General features: G+C 42.2%; 1 protein-coding gene across 1 annotated transcript in view; it reads left to right on the forward strand.

Moving 5' to 3' along the window:
- The first annotated feature begins 1,861 nt into the window (after nucleotides 1-1,861).
- Nucleotides 1,862-24,606, forward strand: part of UVSSA (UV stimulated scaffold protein A) — a 47,790-nt gene continuing 25,045 nt past the window's right edge. Inside the window, exons 1-8 of the mRNA XM_083362324.1 lie at nucleotides 1,862-1,957; nucleotides 3,224-3,323; nucleotides 5,015-5,345; nucleotides 7,141-7,261; nucleotides 8,066-8,479; nucleotides 9,156-9,265; nucleotides 10,953-11,078; nucleotides 23,356-23,455. Of these exons, the coding sequence (XP_083218450.1) occupies nucleotides 1,939-1,957; nucleotides 3,224-3,323; nucleotides 5,015-5,345; nucleotides 7,141-7,261; nucleotides 8,066-8,479; nucleotides 9,156-9,265; nucleotides 10,953-11,078; nucleotides 23,356-23,455 (1,321 nt within the window). The 5' untranslated portion in view covers nucleotides 1,862-1,938. The remainder of the gene's footprint in view (nucleotides 1,958-3,223; nucleotides 3,324-5,014; nucleotides 5,346-7,140; nucleotides 7,262-8,065; nucleotides 8,480-9,155; nucleotides 9,266-10,952; nucleotides 11,079-23,355; nucleotides 23,456-24,606) is intronic.

The following is a 24,606-nucleotide window of genomic DNA, read 5'->3' on the forward strand; positions in this document are numbered from 1 at the left end:
TATAGAGATTTGATTTACTGTTCTATCATAGATGAGTGGTGCTTGAAAAATAGAGCACGTGTGATGAAGAATACATATTTCAGAAACCGTTTTGATGTCTCCTATGAGACAATGCCCATTTTCACTTATTTAAAAGCGTGCTACTAGATGCAGAAGCAGAACAACGTAGCTATGGGCATAAACCCCCTTTATCGTGTTTAAACAAAACCAATGAACCTCAAGTCCTCGTCCAAATAATTTCCTGACTTTTTCCAGGGCTTAAGGAATATTCCTGCCCTTGTTTCCATAACCCCTGCTGGATAGCCCCTCAAGGCCATCTCCTTGGTTGTCTCCACCACTTAAGGAGAAACCATGTGCCAACGGCACACATTGCAGAGAGAATTAAATTCAGCGCCCAAGCTGGATTTTTTTTTATCAATTGCTAACATTCAGAGGTCTCCCAACAGTTAAAAATGCGCCTCCGTCACCGGTCTATTCTTTTTCAAAGCAGCTATTCTTAAGACAATCGGGAGAAAATATTTGCACATTCTGCCTGTTCTGCAAGGGTGATTTTTTTTTCTTTTTCCTCAGCTTGCCTTCCAGCTGGCAAGCCTTTGGGCTGCACCATTGTCCCTTTGTGTCTGATTTCCAGCTGGGCCGTTGCCGAGACCGCCCCCACGTCCTTGCTGCTTTACGGCCCTCTTGAGTTTTCCTTCCTTCCTTCCTTCCTTCCATCCCTGCCCAGGGAGCAAAATGCAAAAGGCCGCTGCTTTTCGGTTGCACAGCGAAAGGAAAGAGGTGGTGCAATCTGCTCCCGCAGTCGCCTGCTTAAGAAGAACGGAGGGTCACAGGGCTGGAAGGGACCTCGGGAGATCTAGTCCAACCCCCTGCTCAGGCAGGAGCCTCAGACAGAATTGACAGGTGGAAGGGACCTCTTGAGGTCTTCTAGTCCGACCCTTGCTCAAGGCAGGAGCCTCATGCAGAATGACAGGTGGAAGGGACCTCTTGAGGTCTTCTAGTCCGACCCTTGCTCAAGGCAGGAGCCTCAGACAGAATTGACAGGTGGAAGGGACCTCTTGAGGTCTTCTAGTCCGACCCTTGCTCAAGGCAGGAGCCTCATGCAGAATGACAGGTGGAAGGGACCTCTTGAGGTCTTCTAGTCCGACCCTTGCTCAAGGCAGGAGCCTCATACAGAATGACAGGTGGAAGGGACCTCTTGAGGTCTTTTAGTCCGACCCTTGCTCAAGGCAGGAGCCTCATACAGAATGACAGGTGGAAGGGACCTCTTGAGGTCTTCTAGTCCGACCCTTGCTCAAGGCAGGAGCCTCATGCAGAATGACAGAGTTCAAAGGGACCTCGGAGGTCTTCTAGTCCAACTCCTGCTTCTGCTAACATGTCATATAGCCGGCTGTCCGGTCTACTTTTGAAAATCTCCAGTGATGGAGCGCCCACAATTCCTGGTGGCAAGCCGTTCCACTGGTTCTCCCGGTCAGGAAGTTTCTCCTTAATTCCAGGTGGTTTCTCACCTCGGTTAGTTTTCTCCTCCCGCCTTCTGGTGCTTTGGGTGACCAAGATGTTTTGTCTTCTCCCCGGGTTTGATCTTGGGGCTGTTCCATCTCTTTTGAGAGATTGACGGCGCCTCTCGGAGGAACGGGAGGAAGGCGGGAGGGAAGGAAAACATTGAACCTGGCCTGCCCGTGGCTCGCATCGCAGTCGCATCCAGACGTGCAGCTGCAAGCCCGGGCAGAGACCCGCGAATGTCGTCACTCCAGCCCTCCTGGCCACGCCCCTCTCTTCCCAGGCCTCCCATTGGTCAACGCTCCGCGACGCCGCCGAGGCGGGGCTCCTCCTCCTCCTCCTCGCGCCTGCGCAGAGGCGGCCACTTTCTCCGCGGAAGCGCCGCGCTCGCCTCCGAGTCGTCGGCCGGGCAGCCCGGGAGGGGATCGTCCCGGCGCCGCCATGGAGAGCTCGGCCGCAGGTGCGAGGCGGGACGGGAGCCGGGCCCAGCCCGGGGGGCCGCTTCCCTGCGCCGGGGAGGCCAGCCCTTCCCCTCCCCCTCCCCTGGGCTGGCGGGGGTCGCCCCGGGAGGGGGAGGGGAGCCCCCCGCCTCGCCTCTTGGGGTGGGGGTCTCCATCCCTGGAGGTTTTGAGCAGGAGACCCGACAGGCCTGTGTCCGGCGTGAGGCGGGGTTTGCCTGGTTGAGCGGGGGGATGGGGAGGGGGGGTTGGACTAGATGACCTCCAGGGTCCCTTTTCCAACTCCGAGGTTCCCTTAGTTCTGTTTCTTAGCCTGGTAATTGTTCCGTTTGTTCCTCGGCTCTGGTTTTTTTTTTTTCCTATGGCTCTGTTGTTGCGTTATTGTTGCGTTTGTGACTCTTCTTCTCTGTTCTTCTGCCTGCTGCTGGGTTGTTCTGTGTCTCTGTTGTTTAATTTAATTTAATTTATTAATATTTCTATACCGCCCTTCTCCCGAAGGAGAAGGTCGTTCGCTTTGTGACACTGTTTGTTTCTTTATGTATCTTTATTTATCTATTAATGGGACTTCTATCCCGCCCTATCTCCCCGAAGGACTCAGGGCGGCTAACAACAAGAACATATAATAAGTACAGAAATGAAGATAAAAATTAAAATGAAAGTCCTCGGTGCAATACATATGAAAAATGAAAAATGAAAAATAAATTAAAAAGTGGGAACATAATGAAAACGCCTGTCAGTCCAGGTCAGCCTGGTGGAATAGGAGTGTTTTGAGGCCGCGGCGAAAGGACCGGAGATTTTGGGCCATCCGAAGCTCAGGGGAGAGCCGATTCCATAGGACTGGCGCTCCCACAGAGAAGGCTCTTCCCCTGGGGGTCGCAAGCCGACATTGTCTAGCCCAGCGTTTCCCAACCTTAGGAACTTGAAGATGCGTGGACTTCAACTCCCAGAATTCCCCAGCCAGCTATGCTGGCTGGGGAATTCTGGGAGTTGAAGTCCACGCATCTTCAAGTTCCTAAGGTTGGGAAACGCTGGTACCCTTCTCTGTTATTCTGTTGCTTCTTCTCTTCTCCTGTTTCTTATTTGCTTGTCTGAGTGGGATTCTCTTTCTCTGCTCTTCTGCCTCCCAGGCTGCTTCAAGCCTGCTGAGTCCCACCGGCTGCTTTCGAGAGGGTGGGGAGGAGAAAAGAAACCCCCCCCCTTCCAGTCTTTTTCCGTTGCCCGATATAAGCCTTGATGGTTTTGCCGCCCCCCCCCCCTCCCTCCCCCAGGGATGGACCGGCAGCTGGCTCAGCTTGTGGAAGACTTGACCACCTCTGGGGAACCACAGCTGGATCCAAAGAAGATGAAAGCACTGAAGAACATCTGCAGGTAGCCGTGGGAGAGGATATTTGTGGCTCAACTGTGGGGTGCTTGGTGTTCTCTCGGCTTGGCGGTTTCCTTGCAGACGTTGCATGACCCAACTAGGGAACGTCGTCAGTGCTAGGAGGAGCCCTCTGTGTGTAGTCCCTTCGCTAAAATATTTAGTGATTGAAAATCTTTTGTTTTCCCTTGCAAAAAGAGCTTTAAAATGTATCATTTATGCTGGGCTTGTTTACACAGGGTTTGCAAATAGAGCTGCACAGTTTGTAAATGTAAGGTCAGGGGAAATCCAAAGTGTGTTGATTTGGGAGCAGCTCTCTTAAGTAGGCTTGGCTTAGGTGTGGGTAGCCCAGTTGGGTGGGCTTGATTGATCTCAAATAATTAACCACAATCAGGTCTGGTTAGATTTTAGATCAGAAAATGGGGTAGATGGGCATCAAAACAATCCGAGAAGATGCTGCAACTTTAAACACGGCGGACTTCGAGTCCCAGAATTCCCCAGCTAGCACTCTGGCTGGGGAATTCTGGGACTTGAAGTCCACACAGCTTAAAAGTTGTCGAGGCCGAGAGATGTTACTGTAGAACACATGCATTGAATTGCTGGCTCAGTCTGAAGTTTGAACTGTATTATATGTGCCAAAGGCGGCAGCCTTAAAGGTTTTGACAAATAGAAAGATTTTAATTAGTGCATGGAGGGAAAGAGTTATGTTCTGGAATAAAAACGTTTGAATTAATTTTTTTGCACACAGAGGCGTCCACAAGCCGTGGTCAAAAACATCAAGATAGTGGCCACGTTGCTGCAGTGGAAAGAGTTAACTTCTATATTGTCATAATATGTTAGTTAATCGCTCAATAGTCTCTTTCTTACTAGTATATATTCAATGTTACGGAGTACTTATTATCATATCTGGTGGACATGCCCTAGAGCTAAAAGATTTTGGTAAAAAATACACACATGGTTGGAAAAAATGACTAAAAAACATATAGATTTCAAGCCAGAAGTATTCCTGTTAGGCATATTAGGAGGAAACTGTGAGAAAGATTGTATACACTTAATTTTACATGTACTAACTGCAGCAAGAATTGTATTTGCCCAATATTGGAAAAATAAAAACTTACCAACAGAAGAAGAACGAATTAAGAAAATATAAAGATAAAAGAGAAAGAAGACTTGGTGTGTTTTAGAACCTGGGACAATTTTTACCAAAGGCTAGAAAAGTGAGTTAGAGAGAAAGGAACATGACATACACTGTGGGCCACTTGCTTTTGATACACCTTGTGGGACGGTCCTGTTGCCACACAATCCAGGTAGCCCTCGTTTAGTGACCATTTAGTGACCTGAAATTACAACAGCACTGAGAAAAGAGACTTATGACCGTTGTAGCCTCCCCGCGGTCACGTGATTTATATTCGGATGCTTGGAAACTGACATGTACTTAGGACAGTTGCAGTGATCCCTTTTGCGATCCTTCTGACAAAGTCAGTGGGGAAGCCAGATTCTAACTTAACTAACTTTAACAGCTGCAGCGATTTGCTTAAGAGCTGTGGCAAGGAAAGTCGTCAAATGGGGCAAAACTCATTTAACAGATTTCTCTCTCGGCCACATAAATGTTCGTAAGTCGGCAACTGCCTGTATTGTACTTATCCAATCAGGCCGTATCGTTTCATACCCTGCTTATCCCACTGTTGGCATTCCACAGGCGTTCTGATGAACACATAAACCACGTTTACCACCTGCTGATGTCCCAGTTAAACCAAGAACACGCCGAGATACGCCTTTCCGCCTTCCAAATAGTGGACCAGCTCTTCACTCGCTCGCATCTGTTCCGAACGTTGCTTGTCTCCAACTTCCAGGAACTCCTGGAGCTGACGGTGGAAACGGACTACAATCGGCCTCTCCCTCCGCCAACGGAGGTAGCGCGGAAGCTGAAAAAAGCTGCCATTCAGTCTGTACAAGAATGGCAGGAGAAATACGGAGAAGCCTACAAGAAACTTTCTCTGGGATACCACTTCTTAAAACAGAACAAGAAGGTATCCGAATACTTGTTTTCGTGGTTTGGTAGCTCATGGTGGTGTTTTTCAACCTGGGCGGCTTTAATACGTGTGGGGACTTCAACCCCCAGAAGTCCCTAGCTAGCCGTGCTGGCTGGGGAATTCTGGGAATTGAAGTCCCCACATCTTTATATTTTTATAGGGTTAGGGTTTTTATAACATTCTTAATGTTTAACAAAATGAAAAAAACTAGAGAAAGCACGTAAAAATGCAAGTAGAAAAATAGGGACCACTCCGGTGGGAAGGTAACAGCGTTCCGTGTGCCTTTGGCCTCTAGTCATGCCGGCCACATGACCACGGAGACGTCCTCGGACAAGCGCTGGCTCTTCGGCTTTGAAACGGAGATGAGCACCGGCCCCTAGAGTCGGAAACGACTAGCACGCATGTGCAGGGGAACCTTTACCTTCACATACATACATATATATGTACATATATATGTATATATTTGTTTTCTGAGGTTTATATGTATATATGTGTATGTGTATATGTGTATGTGTGTATGTGTATATGTATGTGTATATGTATATGTATATGTGTGTGTGTGTGTGTGTGTGTGTGTGTATATATATATATATATATATATATATATATATATATATATATATATATATATATATATATATATATATATATATATATATATATATATATATATTCAAGTGGTGTTCCAGCTATTTGGGGATTGCACCCAAGGCACCTATGACTATTGGTAAATATTTTAGTAAGATTAAAGATTAAGGTTAAAAGATTAAGATGAAAATATTCCTATCATAATATTTTAGTTTGGTGCTCCACCCAGAATCCACTAGAGTCGTGCAGCCAATTTAAATAAATAAATAATTGTTGATAGTAGTAGTAAAGTTGGAAGGGACCTTGGAGGTCATCTAGTCCAACCCCCTGCTCAGGCAGGAAACCCTATACCATTTCAGACAAGTGGCTGGCCAGTCTCTTCTTAAAAACTGCCAGTGTTGGAGCATTCACTGCTTCTGGAGGCAGGTTGTTCCACTGGTTAATTGTTCTAACTGTCAGGAAGTTTCTCCTTAGTTCCAGGTTGCTTCTCTCCTTGATGAGTTTCCCTCCGTTGCTTCTTCTCCTGCCTTCAGGCGCTTTGGAGAATAATAATAATAATAATAATAATAATAATAATAATAATAATAATAATAATAATAATAATAATAATAATAAATGGTTGGCCAGTCTCTTCTTAAAGACTTCCAGTGTTGGAGCACTCACAGCTTCTGGAGACAGGTTGTTCCACTGGTTAATCGTCCTCACTGTCAGGAAGTTTCTCCTTAGTTCTAGGTTGCTTCTCTCCTTGATGAGTTTCCATCCGTTGCTTCTTGTCCTGCCTTCTGATGCTTTGGAGAATAGCTTGACTGCCTCTTCTTTGGGGCAGCCCCTGAGATACTGGAAGGCTGCTATCCTGTCCCCCCTCCTCCTTCTCTTCATTAAATTAGACATTCCCAATTCCAGCAACCGTTCCTTATATGTTTAGATGAATTTATCCATTTTTGTGCAACTTCTACAAGCTTCCTGAGAACGGCTTCCGTGGGGTCTCTCAAAGGGAGAGGGATAGGCTGAAAAAATATGGGAAAATAATCTTCTACTGACGGATGTTCAGCACCAAGAAAATGCTGCCCTTCAGCCAAGACCATCCACCGGCAATATTAACATTTTATAAATAACCAATATGGAACTGAACCCCAATTTTTAACCTGCTTAGAATGTGCCTGTTCTATTATATGGGGCTTAATTTTCTCCTGTCTCTTTTTAGGTAGATTTTCAAGATGTACATGCCAGAACTCTAGCAGAAAGAAAACGAGACGAAGAGAAGCAGAAACGATTGGATAATATTTACAAGGATAAAGCCCTAAAAGCAGAGAAGGAAATGAAAGGTGAGAGATGGGGGTAGCATATTTCTCCCCATTATATTTCTGGATGACGCCACCACATTCTTCCCTCCTATTTATCGGTGTCGTCCATAGGAGGGCTTCCACACGGCCGCTGCTGTAAATGGTGACCTGTTCGTAGATCGGGAATCTGTAAGGATCTGCGTTAGACAGCTAGGGGTGGAGTAGAATTATCACAGGGAAGGGTGAGAACATAGAATGGATCAAGATCTAAGCACGTTGATTTCTGCTTAGATTGTAAGCCGCCCTGAGTCTTCGGAGAAGGGCGGGATACAAACGGGATTAAGTAAGTAAGTAAGTAAAAATTTTCTAAGCTTCTGCCAATATAGGCAGTCCTCAATTTACAACAGCTGGTTTAGTGACTGTTTGAAGTTACAAAAGCACTGGAAAAAGGGACTTAGGACCGTTTTCCCCACGTGTGGCTGTCGCAGCGCCCCAGGGTCACCTGATCAACATTCAGGCGCTCGGCAGCTGACTCATATTTATGAAGACTGCAGTATCCCGGGATCACGTGGTCCCCTTTTTACGACCACCTTAGAAGCAAAGGAGGTGGGGGGAAGCCGGATTCACTTAGCGGCCGTGTTACTAACTTACCAGCAGGTCGTAAAAGTGGGGCAGAACTCCCTTGACGAATGTCTCGTTTAGTGTCGGGCTGCGTTGCGGTCGTAAGTGGAGGATGAGCTGCATACCGGATTTCTTGCAGCGTTTACATCGGGGAACTAATCCTTTTGAAGAGACGAGCTGGCTTGAGTGCCAGCCTGCCCCAAATATTCTGAATTTACTCGACAGATACGTCTGAGGAGATGCAGTCTGTGCTGAGGGAGCTGGACAGCTGTTTCCAGCTGCTGGTTCCGGATCCTTTGGACTTCACCCTCAGTGGCGCCGAAATCGCTGATTGGAGGAGAAGGGAAGCGGAGACGGGGGCCACCTCTTCCTCGGCGCCGGTAGCAAAGCAGCCAGGAGCCTCCATGGATCACGACCAGCAGCCTTGTTGTAGCAAGGACCTCCCTGCCATTTCTCCACTGGCAGAAGCTGATCGCAGAGACCCCGACGGGGAAGCGGAGAAGGCCCAAGGCCCGGGAGATTCCTTCCGGCCTGGGTCCACTTCTCCTGGCCTGATGGGAGACGATGATCCCGCCCTATTCCTTCGCAGCCACGGACTCGGCTCTTACAAATATGCGCTCAGTCTGGAACTGTCTTCAGGTACCTGGAGCCCATTTCACCCCAAAGTTGTTTTGGGGAAGTTGCTCGAACAGGGGGTTGGACTAGAAGACCTCCAAGGGTCCCTTCCAACTCCGTTTTTTTCCTCTCATTCTGTTCCCCGGTTTTCAGGATTCTCTCTAGCAAGGGTGTTTTCCATGGATGGGATTGAATATTGCCGTTTTCACCACAATAGAATAGCCCACACAAGTAACCGGTGGTCAAACACCCCACCAGGATCATTATTTTCAAGAATAATGTTGAACCATTATTCTTGGAAATTAATGAAACCAAGGAGAGACGCAACCTAGAATTAAGTTCCTAACAGTGGGAACAATTAACCAGTGGAACAGCTTGCCACCAGAAGCTGTCAGTGCCCCAACACTGAAGGCCTTTAAAAAAAATGGGCAGCCATCTATCAGAAATAATATAGGTCACCTGCAAGAGCAGGGGATTGGGCTAGATGACCTCCAAGGTCCCTTCCAACTTTATTACTGTTGCTGATTTTTTATTGAATTTATCAATGCTCTCTTGTGTTTTTGTGTCTGTGTATACATTGTGTATACTGTATACAGTACATGCACATTATATGTATGTATACTGTATATACAGAGAGAGAGAAATACACAAGTATCCAGAGAGAGAAATTTGATTGGTTGACTTCCTTTGTTCCTGCTAGATGTGAAACTCTGCGAGAATGAAGACAATGCAGCCATCATAAATAACCTTTCGGATAGTTTTAAGCTCATAAGAAATAAATTTTTGCCATTGGTGCAGTCTTGGATTCAGGTAAGCAGTTTTTGTTAAGTTAAGAATGAACTTGGATTGCTTTCATTCTGTAATTTTAGTGTTGTTGAGACCTTGTGGACCAAAACAGCTTTTGTGGTCTAGTATAATAAGGAGAAGGACTAGAGGTGACATGATAGCAGCCTTCCAAAATTTGAGGGGCTTCCCCAAAGAAGAGGGGGTGTCAAGCTATTCTCCAAAGCCCCTGAAGGCAGGAGAAGAAGCAACAGAGGGAAACTCATCAAGGAGAGAAGCAACCTGGAACTAAGGAGGAATTTCCTAACGGTGAGAGCAATCAAGCAGCGGAACTCCTTGCCTCCAGAAGTTGTGGGTGCTCCAACACTAGAGGTTTTTAAGAAGAGATTGGACAACCGTTTGTCTGAAATGGTATAGGATCATCTGCTTGAACAGGGGGGTTGAACTAGAAGACCTCCAGGGTCCCCTTCCAATGCCATTTTTCTCTCATTCTGTTTCCCAGTTTTCAGGATTCTTTCAAGCAAGGGTATTTTCCAAAGCTTTTTTTTTATTGAATCTGAATCTGAAAAATTTAGCACAAGTTGAACATTGCTCCAGATTCTTTCTGGAATCTGTTTAAAAGACCTGTCCTCTTTTTTCTAAAGCAGCTTTTTTTTTAATCAGGACTGAACAAACAAGGATGAGCAATTATTAAAGTTTGACCTAGCAGCTTCCCAGCAGTTTCCGCCTGTTGGGCGTAATCCCGGTTCTGCTGCAGCAGAAGACAATTTACTCACTGTTCTTCATGAGAGATTTGGGGTGATTTGAAAATGACGCATTTGATATTTTTTTTACTCTTTTGTTCTCATGGGTTTCTACTCAACGTTTCCCTACCATTTTTGGAATAGGCCTTGTTAAAAATCCGAAACGCATATAAGGTTTGTTTTCACAGCCTTTTCTAGCCATGAAATCCACGCAATTATTTCCTTACGATTTTTCTCTTATTTTCAAACAAGTCATCCTTGTGGATCACAACGATGTATGCGAGGTGGCTTTCTTGCACCTTTAGAATGTGGAAGCAGTTAGGAAGGGGGAAAAATGAAAAAAAATATTGTTTTATTTGTAGCATGAGTCTGGTACATATTAGGATAGTTTATAGCTTACATTATTTGTAGATGGACGCTTTTACAGGTAGTTCACGACTGAAGACAGTTCCCTTCGTGACCGTTTGAAGTTACAACAGCATTGAAAAAAGGGACTTACGACCATTTTTCACACTTACGACCATTGCAGCATTGTGATTCATATTCGGATGCTTGGCAACTGGCATGTACGGTTGCAGCGTCCCGGGGTCACATGATCTCCTTTTGAAACCTGGCAAGCAAAGTCAATGGGGAAGCCAGATTCACTTTACAACCGTGTTACAACTTAACCACTGCAGTGATTCGGTTAACAGTTGTGGCAAGAAAGTTCATAAAATGGGGCAAAACTCACTTAACAAATGTCTCACTTAGCAACCTACGTTTTGGGCTCCATTGTGGCCATATGTTGAGGAGAACCTGTGAAACAGGTTTAGATTTTAGCTCCTTAGTTTTCCCTGCATCCTCATTGTCAATTTGAAATAAAACAGATGAGACGTTGGTCGTGAAGTATTGCAAATCGCCACTGTTTTTTCTGGGCGGTGTCTGAAATGCGCAGGTCATCTCAGATAAACTAACCAATTTGCAATTTGTAGTTATTCACCAGGGCTGGGATAAGCGATGATCGGCTGAGACAAGCCATTGACCTTAAAAATAAATTGGAGGCTGCTCTGGAGAAGACTAACAAAATGAACATTGATTTTAAAGAGAAGAAAAAATGGGTGAGTTAAAGCCGATATGTCTAATGAATATTAGGGTCTCCTGAAATTGAAGTCACTGTATTTTCTTATTAGGCTGTTTATTAATTTTGTTAATTAATTTCATTCTTGTCAATAAAGGAGAATATCCGCAGCTCAGGGTTGAAATGAGGGGTCCTTGGTGCTCTCCGAGTTTGGTGGTTTTATTGCAGACGTTTCATTACCAAACTAGGTAACATCATCAGTGCTAGCAAGGAGAGGGGTTTGCAAACCACACTCCTTACTAGCACTGATGATGTTACCTAGTTTGGGTAATGAAACGTCTGCAAGAAACGAGCTCAGAGAGTTCCAAGGACCCCTTGCTAATTCTTGGCTGGCTGTGGAATTCTGGGAGTTGAAGTCCACATCTCTTAAAATATATCGAGGTTGACCAACACTGCTCTGTTTGTCAATTCTCCAGCTTTGTTGCCTTTGTAACACTCAGAGAGAGCTTTATTTTTTTCTGGTTGCATGAGTATGTTTAAATGCGTTCCCCATTGTAAGCCACGTTTCATTTTCTTCTGTTTTATGGCAATATTTACCACAGCTTGACCTGATTATAGACCAGGTGGTACATCTTTAATAGCTCATGACGTCCTCACCTTCCCTCGTTTGCTAATGTACTGTATATTTTATTTGTTCTCTTTGGGTTGTCTGGTGCTTTTTTTTTCCTGTTTGTCACGTTGACCGGTCATTGACCATAATAAACAAGACAGTTTTCCTTTTGCAGATTTTACCCTTCGAACTATGTCGGGTGTATTTTTACGTGTCATAAAATTAGCTCGTTGCTTGCAAAATTGTCTACCTGTGAAGGCTTTTCCCGATTATTAATGTTCCATGTTAGAAATTACATTCCAAAAAACCACTTTTGTTTATAAGCAATCCAAGGATGTACTTCCTTGCTCAGTGGCTACAAGAGGAGTCATTTGGGTTTCCAATTTCACACCCCCTGCCAAGCTGTCGGTGGGCCGCTCTTGAACAAGATGTGTGAAGTAGTCAACGAAGCTTGGATTAAAATGGAAGCCTTGTTCGCAGACATTTGTCTGCCCTGCGTGTGTGAGCGGAGACACACAACCTTCCTTCCCAGGGTTGTGTAAGGGTAAAGCCTAAATGTATACAGAGCATCTTCCACGACACCGTTAAACTATGGTGTCTAAACTATAGCAAAGGGCCTCGTGGTTTGAGCAGGGGGTTGGACTAGAAGACCTCCAAGGTCCCTTTGAACTCTGTTATTCTGTTATTCTATTAACTACGAGGACCTGTCATGAGTCACCCTTGTTCAGCCAGACATAACTTTGAACGGTCACTAAACGAGTGGCCATTAAACTGTATGTTTCCCAGGGAAATATCTTTAAATTCAGGGAACGTATTTGTCTAGGAGCGTGTTTTTTTCAGTGGCCATTAGGGGGCGCTGTTTTCTTTATACTGGGTATTTCTCTGCTGACATCATTACGAAATATTTGTAAGTGGGATAACCTAAAATGACCAGTACTTGAAATGGGGGAAAAAAACACCCCTCTTTTCTAGACAATTTCTAAATTTGCTATTGCCTAAACCTTTCTTTAGGTATGTGTACATCTCATTTGGTAAAAACACAAGTTTTTCATTAAGATCTATTACCAAAATCAGCCTTGCTGTTCTTTAAATATTGCAAACTCACTATACGACGAGCAATAACATGAAGGAGGCCTGTAGTTCTGCAAACTGAAAATATCAAATCTCTCCTGAGTTTTCCAGGAAACAATTTGAGAGTTTAAAATACTGACGAGCATCGTGAGCAAAACGGGGGAAAGTCATTTGGTTTTTATAGTCATCAAGTTTGCAGATAAAGATTTAAAAAATTGCATGTACCGTATCATATGATAACATATGAATGATATGAGATCAGTGGAAATTAACTTCAAGGACTCCACGCAACATTGGACTGTAACTTGATAACATTAGAGAATATTTTTGTTTTAGATTCTAATATTTGAGATGGAAAGAAAAAAAACAAAACACCCCAAGCTGGATCCCCTGTGTTTTTTTTCTTGAAAGCTGAACATTTTGGGGGGGAAAGGAGAGGTTACCCTCAGCTGGAAATTCTTTTTTGTTGTTGTTCAAAATCAGTTCGCTGAAGAAAAGGAAGCAAGCCATCCCATCAGTCCTGCAAGAGTTGCGAGATAGTTTTCACTTGGCGGTGAAATCCACTTGAAATAAAATATAGCAAGTAGCCTAGGGTGATGCAGTTGAGCCCAAAATTTCTGTTGCTAAGCAAGGTGGTCGTTAAGTGGATTTTGCCCCACTTTACGACCTTCCTTGCTATGTTGTTAAGTGAATCACTACAGCTGTTAAGTTAGTCACATGGTTCTTCAGCGGGTCCGCCTTCCCCGTTGACTTTCCGTGTGTCAGAAGGTCGCAAAAGGGGGATCGCGTGATCCCGGGGCACACTGCGACCGTCATAAATACGAACCAGTTGCCGAGCATCCAAATTTTGATCACGTGACGCTGAGGATGCTGCAACGGTCACAAGTCTGAAAAACGGTCATCAGTCACCTTTTTCCGTGCCGTTGTAACTTCAAACTGTCGCTAAATGAACCGTTATAAATGGAGGGCTGCCTGTACAAAATACAGGTGTTTCAGATAAGTCATTTTGTCTTGCGTTACTATTGGGGTAGAGATAATCTTTATTTATTTAAACATTCAGCCAGGTTTTTTTAAATACCATTTTACATTTCTATTAAACATTTAGCCTAAAATAATATTTCTGACCAGCTAGAGGGCAGCATCTGGTTGAGTGAATTCGGAAAGCGAAGCAGAGCTGGGGCTGGCCAGTCTTTGGATGGCAATTTGGAGAAGATGGTGTTACTTGACTTTAATAATGTGTGCACTTAAGTTAGTAGCTGGAATTAATGGCTGAAAAGCAGCTTCTTGGGCTGTAGTTATGAAGGACTTTAATTTTAGTGAAGGACTTGCACAAAGCTGCTTATACGTAATCATAAATTGTACAGGAATCCCATTGATTCGAAACATGGACCATATCTTTTGTGGCAAGATGGATGGGATGGAATTCGTTAACTGCAAGAATAATCTAATGCCAAACGCATGGTAAAAATGCACCTTCTTTTCTTCCTGGCAAAGAAAGTGAGTTGCAAATCCCCAAATGGCTTTGTCCTTTTGGTACATCAAGAAAGTTCTTTCGACTCGTGATCCAGATGCATTTTCCAAACAGTGAGGTCACACCAATGTGCTACATTGGACAAACCTTGTATTTAAACTTTAAATTCAAAGCTAAAAAAAATCTTAATAAGTACTCCAGAGTTATCAACCCTCCTTTTGTAGAAATGTTCCAGTAGGAACATTCTAGCGTAGAGTCAGATTGGTTCCTTAAAAGCAAATGGGCACTCTTTGTGTCTCTTCTTATTTTCTGAGAACAATGTGCAAGACTTTTTGTCTAGGTTCAGATGTCACAGTTCACCAGAGGGAAATTCATTCCATTCCATTCGTTTGTTCATTCGTTCATTCATTCATTATTTTCCACATTTCTCAACTACCCTTCTCCCTAAGAGTTATTTAATCCAGAATAGAATAGAATAGAATATTTATTTATTTATTTGATTTGTATACCGCCCTTCTCCCGAAGGACTCAGGGCGGTGAACAGGGACATAAATATCAAAATACCCAAAATACAGAAATTAAAACAAATTAAACCCTAGTGCCCAAATGCAGAAAATAAATTACATTAAAACAATAATTAAAACAAAACCCATCAGACCAGGCCGGCTTGTACAAACAAATAGGTTTTTAGGTCGCATCGGAAGGAGCGAAGGTCGGGAGCCATCCGGAGCTCAACCGGTAAACGGTTCCACAGGTCAGGCGCACCCACAGAGAATAGAATAGAATATTGGAATGGAATGGAATGGGATGGGATGGGATGGAATGGAATGGAATGGAATGGAATGGAATGGAATAGAATAGAATAGAATAGAATAGAATAGAATAGAATAGAATAGAATAGAATAGAATAGAATAGAATAGAATAGAAAATATGGAATAGAATGGAATAGGATAGGATAGGATAGGATAGGATAGGATAGGATAGGATAGGATAGGATAGGAGCTGGAAGGGACCTTGGAGGTCCTATAGCTCCCCGTCTTACGACCACAGTTGAGCCCAATGTTTTTGTTAGACGAGTTTCGCCCCCATTTTACAGCTTTGCTTGCCCCGGTTGTTAAGTGAGTCTCTGCAGTTAAGTGAGACACGGTTGTTAAGTGAATCTGGCTTCCTCGTTGACTTTGCTTGTCGGACGGTCGCAAAAGGGGATCACGTGACTCCCCGGGACACACTGCGACCGTCATAAATGTGAGCCAGTGGCCAAGCAACTGAATTTGGGTCATGTGGCAATGGTCATAAGTGTGAAACCTGGTCCTAAGTCCATTTTTTCAGTGCCGTTGTAACTTTAAACGGTCCCTAAATGAACTGTCGTAAGTGGAGAACGACCGTAGCTGTTCCTCCCTCCCCTCTTCATCCAATTAAATGCGTTGGCTGAACAGGTCGGGGAGCCCGTCCCATCATCTGCTGCTTTGGAAAAGGAATAAAGGGACGCCGGTTAGTGACTGATTTAGATGGCGTCACATTTGATTTAAAAGTTCCGAAATTGACAAAGTTATAAAAATCTGCCTCGCAATGAAGAATCTTGCGCCTTTCTAATTGTTAAGTCGATTCAAAAGATTTTTAGTCTGGGCTAAAGGTCCCCTGCAGGCCGTGGCTTTTTCTTCCCTTCCTTTCCAGGTAATTTGACTGTATTTGACACCATGGCGAAGTTCAAAATGTTCCGGTTACTTCTGTCAGTTGGTTCCCTGTCTGTCTGTCTGTCTGTCTGTCTGTCTATCTATCTATCTATCTATCTATCTATCTATATTTATATAAATTCAAAATGTTCCGGTTACTACTATCAATTGGTTCTCTGTCTGTCTGTCTGTCTGTCTGTCTGTCTTATCTATCTATCTATCTATCTATCTATCTATCTATCTATCTATCTATCTATAAATTCAAAATGTTCCAGTTACTCGTATCAATTGATTCCATTCCATTCCCTCCCTTCCTTCCTTCCTTCCTTCCTTCCTTCCTTCCTTCCTTCCTTCCTTCCTTCTTTCTTTCTTTCTTTCTTTCTTTCTTTCTTTCTCTCTCTCTCTCTTTCTTTCTTTCTTTCTTTCTTTATTTATTTATTTATTTATTTATTTATTTATTTATTTATATAAATTCAAAATGTTACGGTTACCCATATCAGTTAGTTCCATTCTGATAGATAGATAGATAGATAGATAGATAGATAGATAGACAGACAGACAGACAGACAGACAGACAGACAGACAGACACATATGCAGACACACACAAACAAATTCCTTGGCCAAAAACCCTCTAAGAGAGAGAAAAAAGTCAGTGTGAGTAAATGCGTGTGCTAGAATAATTTGCAAGATCTTCTGGTGAGGATATTAGCATATAAATAGCAGGTGCAGTGATGGCCACCACAGTTGAGTACGCTTAATTTTTAGTGTATGAGAGAGAATGGGTTTTTAAATGCATAGTCATCAAGCCTGCTGAAAGACAAATGAAGTTTAGAGTTCCCTTATGAGAGGGTTACCTCACATTAGCGGGAAAAGACCACAACTCAACTCGGCGGGCCCTACTTACGCTCACGCCTGAGTGGAAGTGATTTCTTGAGGGGAGGGAAGAAGATGCCCACATGCTAAGCCACAAACTGGCTTTTATTTTCAGAAATTCAGAGTCAGTGAACTCATCGCTTTGGCTTCCTCTCCCGTTTTCCCTTATTGATGGGTCTGCAATTGTGGGTGGGCGCTTCTGAGTCGTTGCTGACTCCTGGCAATTCCTTTATTTTTATTAGCAAGGTTTCAGACGTGGCTTGCCATTGCCTCCTTCCTAGGGCTGAGAGGGAATGACTGGCCCCAAAACATTCTCTCTCCGGTGGATGGATGGATGGATGGATGGATGGATGGATGGATGGATGGATGGATGGATAGATAGATAGATGGATAGATGGATAGATAGATAGATAGATAGATAGATAGATAGATAGATAGATAGATAGATAGATAGATAGATAGATATAGAGGGATGAGTGAGGGAGAGATGATAGAATATATGATAGGTAGGTGGTGGTTGGTGAAAGAAATTAAGGTAAAAAAGAATGGAAAGTTTTTGGAAATAAATTTGTATTAGGAGAAACATGGACTTTCAGTAGTATGCTATCTTTTTATCCCTCTTTACTCTTGTTCTTTTTTTTCTCTTTTTTAGTCTTATTTATTCCTTAGGTAAGGTAAAAGTTATGGGATGGTTTACAAGAGGAAAAAAATAGAATCAAATATCTAAATGTAATTAACTTTGAGAAAATCTTAAGCAGTAAGAATGTCTTGAATATTGTGGGAAAAACAAATGTAAACAAGGACCGTAAATGGGATCTATGATGAGGCAACCAGAATGACTAGGTAGAAAAGAAATATTATATTGATATGATTATTATTTGCAGAAATATTAGGAAAAAAATTACACTCGATTGTTATCTATCAAAACAATAAGAATTGTATTAATTTAAGGTTGATAAAAGAGAACATTATGGGAAGAAGAGGAAATCAAGTAAAGCTCCGAATGTTTTTTAAATCTAAACCCACACAACACACTTTACCAAATATTAAGGTGACCATGTTAAAAAAATAAATAAAACATATTATATAAAAAAAGGAGAAGAGATGTAGACTTAAACTTTGGGGTTCGTGCATGGACCCCATTTGGAGTCAGTTTACAGACATGGTTTCTTTTAAACCAAGTTGCCAAATTCTCTTGAAATGATTTTCTTATTACCATTATTGAGAGTGCATTCATAAATAATAATAATAATAATAATAATAATAATAATAATAATAATAATAATACCTTTATTGTCAAAGTACAACATGTGTACATTGACATTAGCGGAGCCTCCCGCCCCGTGCTCTCCCCCCCAACACACAGTGACGACAAACCCTCCATCCCACCACACCGTGCACACTTACCTCCACAAGAGTCTCCGAAGTAGAGTTTTCCATGGGTGCAAGGCATGTTTTGAACTAGAAACGAGAGACTCAAACATTGCAAGTCCAATTAACACAATTCTGCTGCTTTCCTGGCTCTAAAAAAGAGTGTTATTTCAATAAGCAGTTTTTAAATGAAAAGTACGCAAAGGATGGAGGAAGGAATGATCCAGTTCGGATGGTTTGCCCTTAAGGTGTCTCCTCTCCACTAATTTTATAGACAATTATCTTGACAAATAAAGGGGGAAGTCAGCTTGCTTAAAACAATGTGAATGCCAATATCTTTATTTGGGAACCGAGGGATTAAAGCTAAGGCGTTAATTTTCTCCTCCTCTTCTCTTTTTTTTAAACCGCAAATGAGAACTTAATAAAGAAGTTATTCGGCGAATTCAAGGGTGCGGACAATAAGCATAATATTTTATGAAAATGACCCTCATATTTAAAACCTGGCATTATATGTTATGCATTGTAGCACCAAGTCCACATCCACCTTTTGGGAAATTAAAACCCATAAATTCTGTTTAGTGTTTGATATGCACTGTACTAGCTGAAAGCAATCATCGCCCCTAAAACCTTGGTGGCTTTTCACCTTTCATAAATTCCTGGCTAGATCCTATACAAAAAATAATTTTCAGCTCCGCGGCTCATTGTTATTCAAACGTGATTGATTGTCGTCATTTGCTCCGCGAGAAGTTAAGTGCTCCTGTCATTTCCAAAGGGTATAATTGGGACGTTTCACAGGTCAGCGGCAGTGACAGGCTGGGCTTTTGATTAGTGTTGGACTGATAACAAATATTACAGTTTTCTATGATTAATGCTTTCTATAGTGGCTAAATGTGCACTTCATGGGTTGTGCCTAAACAGAGTGAATTTGCATCTTATTATTCCGCTCTCTCCAGCGGAAACCTTTGTGCCTCTTTGACTGTAAGTGTGCAGGAATGTTGTCACCACAGTTTTGTCTTACACGTCCCTTCCTGGGGATTAATCGGGAGAGGCATCTGTGTGAGCCTACGTCTTCTCTAGCGTCTGCGTAAAATCATAACTGGGAAGTTGCAGCAAACTTTTAAACTCCCATTTTAACTTTTCTTCCAGTTTAGCCTCATATTAAATCATATTCATACAGTGTTTTCGTGAACTCTCAAGCTTCCTCTTTCCACTACGTATTCAAGAGGGACAGTCATTAATATTTGTATGTATTTATATGTAAGTGTGTAGGTATAGACGTATACCTGAGATTCAAGGTGCTGGTTCTTACCTATAAAGCCCTCCATGGCTTAGGCCCGGGATATTTGCAGGACCGTCTGCTGCCAGGAACGTTTTCCCATCGCCCGGTGCGCTCGCACAGGGAGGGCCTCCTCAGGGTGCCGTCGGCCAGACAATGTCGGCTGGCGACCCCCAGGGGGAGGGCCTTCTCTGTGGGGGCACCTGCCCTGTGGAATCAGCTTCCCTTGGAGTTCCGTATGGCTCCTGACTTCCGGTCCTTTCGCCGTGACCTTAAGACATATCTTTTCCAACAGGCCGACCTGGACTGATGATAATGGGGTTTTTAATTATGATTTTAAATGTTTTATTGGTTAGTGGGACTTTGACACAATTTAATTCTTTTTTAATATTTGTATTTATTTGTATTTTATTGTTGTTAGCCGCCCTGAGTCCTTCGGGAGATAGGGCGGCATACAAGTCTCATTATAAATAAATAAATAAATATGTTGTACTGAATGGAATGGAATGGAATGGGATAGGATAGGATAGAATAGAATTAGAAATAAGAAATAAGAAATAGAATAGAATAGAATAGAATAGAATAGAATAGAATAGAATAGAATAGAATAGAATAGAATAGAATAGAATAGAATAGAATAGAATAGAATAGAAAATATGGAATGGAATAGAATAGAATAGAATAGAATAGAATAGAATAGAATAGAAAATATGGAATGGAATAGAATAGAATAGAATAGAATAGAATAGAATAGAATAGAATAGAATAGAATAGAATGCAGAATAGAATAGAATAGAATAGAATGCAGAATAGAATAGAATAGAATGCAGAATAGAATAGAATAGAATGCAGAATAGAATAGAATAGAATAGAATAGAATAGAATAGAATAGAAGGAGTGGAGTGGAAGAATAGAATAGAATAGAATAGAATAGAATAGAATAGAATAGAATAGAATAGAATAGAATAGAATAGAATAGAATAGAATAGAATAGAATAGAATAGCTGGAAGGAACTTTGGAGGTCTTCTAGTCCAGCCCCCTGCTCAAGCTGTAGGTCCTAACTTAGGTGGTGCCTCGTTTTTGCTGCTGTTACATAGGATTTTACTACAGCCTGAAGTATAGAGATCTGAGTAAAGTCCTACAAAAATTATCTCTTCTTCCAGGGCTCTGGATGAAGCGGGGATGTCCTGCTAAATATTTCACTCTCACAGCACTGTCTTATGTTTAGTAGATATTTACCCATGTAGTAGGGATGTATTGCTATTATCCTTCTCATCTTTTCTCGTCTTCTCATTTTTCCTATTTCCTCTTCCTATCTTATGATTTATCACTTCTTGTTTGTATCTAATGATTTATGATTGTATCTGATGGTTTATTTTTTATTTATTTTTTTATTTTAATCCCATTTATATCCCGCCCTTCTCCGAAGACTCAGGGCGGCTTACAATCTAAGAAGCACAAATCAAATGTGCTTAGCAATAGCCTTCATTCTATGTATATGCCTGCTTATTAGGGCTTTCAGCCCCCCCCCAAGCGGCATTATTACAAAGTCAGCTTAATTGCCCCCAACAATCTGGGTCCTCATGATGATCTATGACTTGTCACTTTGTAATTTGTATGTACACTGAGAGCTTATGCACCGGTGACAAATTCCTGGCTTGTCCAATCACGCTTGACCAATAAAGAACATTCCTGTTCTAATTCCAGTATTAGAGTTCAGAGAACTTTTTAATAAGTCCTTCCAGTTCTGGCTCAGTTTGCCTTCAAAAGCCCTCGAGATACTTCACCTTCTTTCTCTGTGTGTGCAAAGCCAACGATGGCACCAGACTCCTTCTGATTTTTTTTATCTTCCTCCCCTGGAACACAAGCTTACACCAGTCCTAGCAAATCTAGCATCCTAAAAATAAGGATTAAGAACCAAAAGTTACATTTCCCATCAGTTCCCCTGTTCACAAACACGTGCTTAAAGTTTAAAGGAAGGAAAAGATTTGAGGATTTATATAGCTCATCAGCCACTTCTTGCAAGGAAAAGGTACCCTTGTGTTTTAGCATTAAATTCAAAAGCCTGGTTTTTTTTTTCCTCCTCTGTCGAAAATAGGCCTTGGCTGACAATGACAGAAAGGCCCGTACATAAGCAAGTTGAACTGCTTTCTTCCAGTTTGCCAAGTTAAAGAGGCCTCTCCACCTTTTTCAAGCTAACAGTGAATTTCTGCTGAAGGCTTATTGGATTCGGTTCAACGTTTTAGAAAATAGAAGCGTAAGTGACAGAATCAATATGCTTTCTCTTAAAAAAAAAAGAGAGAGAGAGAGGGAGAAAGTTTTAAGTGCACTTTACAAACAAAAAAACAGCCTGCCAACTAAGGAGTCACTGCCGCATTGCATTGCTTAAAAGAATTTGCAAGGGAGTTTCCATAAGATCAGATTGAAAAGTGCAGAGTCCAGATACTGGACTTCTTAAAGAAAAGTTAAATGGACTTTTTTTTTTAGAAAAAAGGGTAATTCCTAGGCATGTATAGGTAGTCCTTCACTTCATTTAATGACCATGCTGAGTTAAAATGCCACTGAAAAAGTGATTTTGACCGTTTTTCACACTTACGACCGTTGCAGCATCCTTGTGATCACAGAATCAAAATTTGAACGCTTGGCAACTGACTCGTATTTATGACGGTCGCAGTGTCCTGGGATCACGTGATCCCCTTTTGTGACAAGCAGATTCAATGGGGGAAGCCGGGTCCGCTTAACAACCAGGTTACTAACTTTATCAATTGCAGTGATTCACTTAACAACTGTGGTCACAAAATGGGGCAAAACTCACTTAACAAATGTTCTCCCTTAGCAACAGAAATGTTGGACTCGATAATCATAATTCGAGGACTACCTGTATGTTAAGGGACAGTATAGTTTTAGCTGTTATAAATATGCCGTTTTTCCCCCCTATCCTGGAAGAGCTTCCCCCCCCCCCAGAATGTAACTATGCTAAGAGATTTGGTAGTTCATAAAGCAATAATGAGTATAAAATTTATGAATCAGTTAACTTTTGATGTGCAATTTATTTTATCTATTTACGGTAAGCCTCTTGTAATTTCAGGCATTTCTTGAGTCCAAAGGTATTATTAGGGTCTGGGGAAATAGGATATTGGCTGTAATTCTTTTTAACACGGCTGCCACACGGAAATTGCATAAAACATCATCGTATAAAAATTTGTTTTGTTTTTTTTGTTCTTCCAGGATCCAGTATTGTTTCTCATAGAGAAAAGCAGAAGTTTTGCTGCGTTTCCTCCAAAAATTAAGAGTTTAAAATAGATAGAATATTCTTTATTGGCCAAGATGATTGGACACACAAGGGATTTGTCTCCAATGCACAAGCTCTTGGTGTACACACAAGCAACAAGTGATAAATCGTGATCATAATCATCAGATACATAATCATAAGATACAACACTTAGTGAGACTGGAGTGAGGGAAGAACTATCGCGCTTTGTCTGGACACACTTGGCAAAAAGGGTTTTAACAGCAAACATTATTTTTAAATTTATGTGCCGTCCCTCTCACTCTCGATATATGACACGCAGAAGCAACAGTCTAGTTCGGGTTACGTATACATGTGCATAGCGAGAAGTGCCGTTGTAAGTTGGAACCATCGCTAAGTGAACTGTTGTAATAAATTGAGGACCACCTGTAATATGGGAGCTGAAGTGAAATGAGACAACAGATCCTCCTTCAATAGACTCACAAGATACAAGCAATAACAACAACAACAATAAAGTTGGAAGGGACCTTGGAGGTCATCTAGTCCAACCCCCACTCAGGCAGGAAACCCTACTACACCATTTCAGACAAGTGGCTGTCCAGTCTCTTCTTAAAAACCTCCAGTGTTACATCGGTAGCTTCTGCTAGAATGGACAGCTAGGATGTTTTTATTCCCCCCCCCACGTCGGCTTGAAATCTTTTTTAACTCTTTTGTCATAGATGAAAAGTGAAGAGGAGGAAGAGGAAGAGGAGTTTGTGGAGGTGCCCGAGAAGGAGGGCTTTGAGCCGCGGATCCCAGACCACCTTCGCGAAGAATACGGTGAGTTTATCCAGCTGTGAAGGCGTCACCCCTGCTTGCTGAATCCTTGCAGATGCAGAATGAGAGTTATTATTATTAATATTTTTTCCCTGTATTTAGCGTGGCCTCCTTTGACAAACGTACCAAGTATTGTTGGCAGGTCAAACTCGGGAAATACTTTTATCTCTAACAATTCTAGAGATTTTTTTTTAAGGCGTTGTTGCCTTCGTGTGAGGTTGTCCGCTCTAAAAGATCTCAGCGTCTTCTGTCTGTCCAATTTTCAACCCACACTTAGATAGATAGACCCATTTCAAAGTGCCAGCTGGCCTATAATTCAGAGATTCCCAGAGAGAGAGAGAAATGTCTCTTTTTCTCAGCAGGAAAAACTAGGATGCGTTGAAGGAAAGCTCCTTTGTTAGAAGGTAAGGCTGGTGTTCTTAGATACCATACCCCAAATTCAAAATTACTTTGAAGATACAATACTGTGGATAAATTTAATAAAACTACAGGTAGTCCTGGACTTATCACCGCAAATTTCTGTTGTTAAGTGAAACATTTGCTAAGTCCGTTCGGCTCCATTTTTCAACCTTTCTTGCCACAATTGTTAAGGGACTCACTGCAGTTCTTAAATTAGTAACATGGTTCTTAAGTGATAATCTGGCTTCCCCATGGACTTTGATTGACAGAAGGTCGCAAAAGGGGATCATAACACCCGGGACACTGCAACTGTCACAAGTACATGCCAGTTGCCAGGCGTCTGAGTTTCGATCACGTGATCCTGGGAATGCTGCAAAGGTCGTAACTGAAAAAACGGTCATAAGTCACTGTTTACGGTGCTGTTGTAACTTTGGATGGTCCCTAAATGAACTGTTGTAAGTTGAGCGCTACCTGTGTTTGTAGTGACTCTGGTCTTCCTTGAGCAGTGTTAACTGCCTGGACTTTTGCCTTGAAAACGCAGAAAGGAGAATTGTGCTAGGTTTTAGAGAAAAGGCTACCTTAATATATATTTTTTCTAGCGACTTTTTTTTTTAGTTAGGCAAAAGATAGTATATCAATGCATGCAGCATATTCAGGAACAATCTGCAATCTTTATTTATTTTCAGCCCTGCTGATTAATTGGGGGACATTTTTAAGCCTTCCTTAGGGCTTCCATTGATTAATGACACCAATTA

The sequence above is a fragment of the Vipera ursinii genome (assembly GCF_947247035.1).
Source record: "Vipera ursinii genome assembly, chromosome: 4".
Lineage (NCBI taxonomy): Eukaryota > Metazoa > Chordata > Lepidosauria > Squamata > Viperidae > Vipera > Vipera ursinii.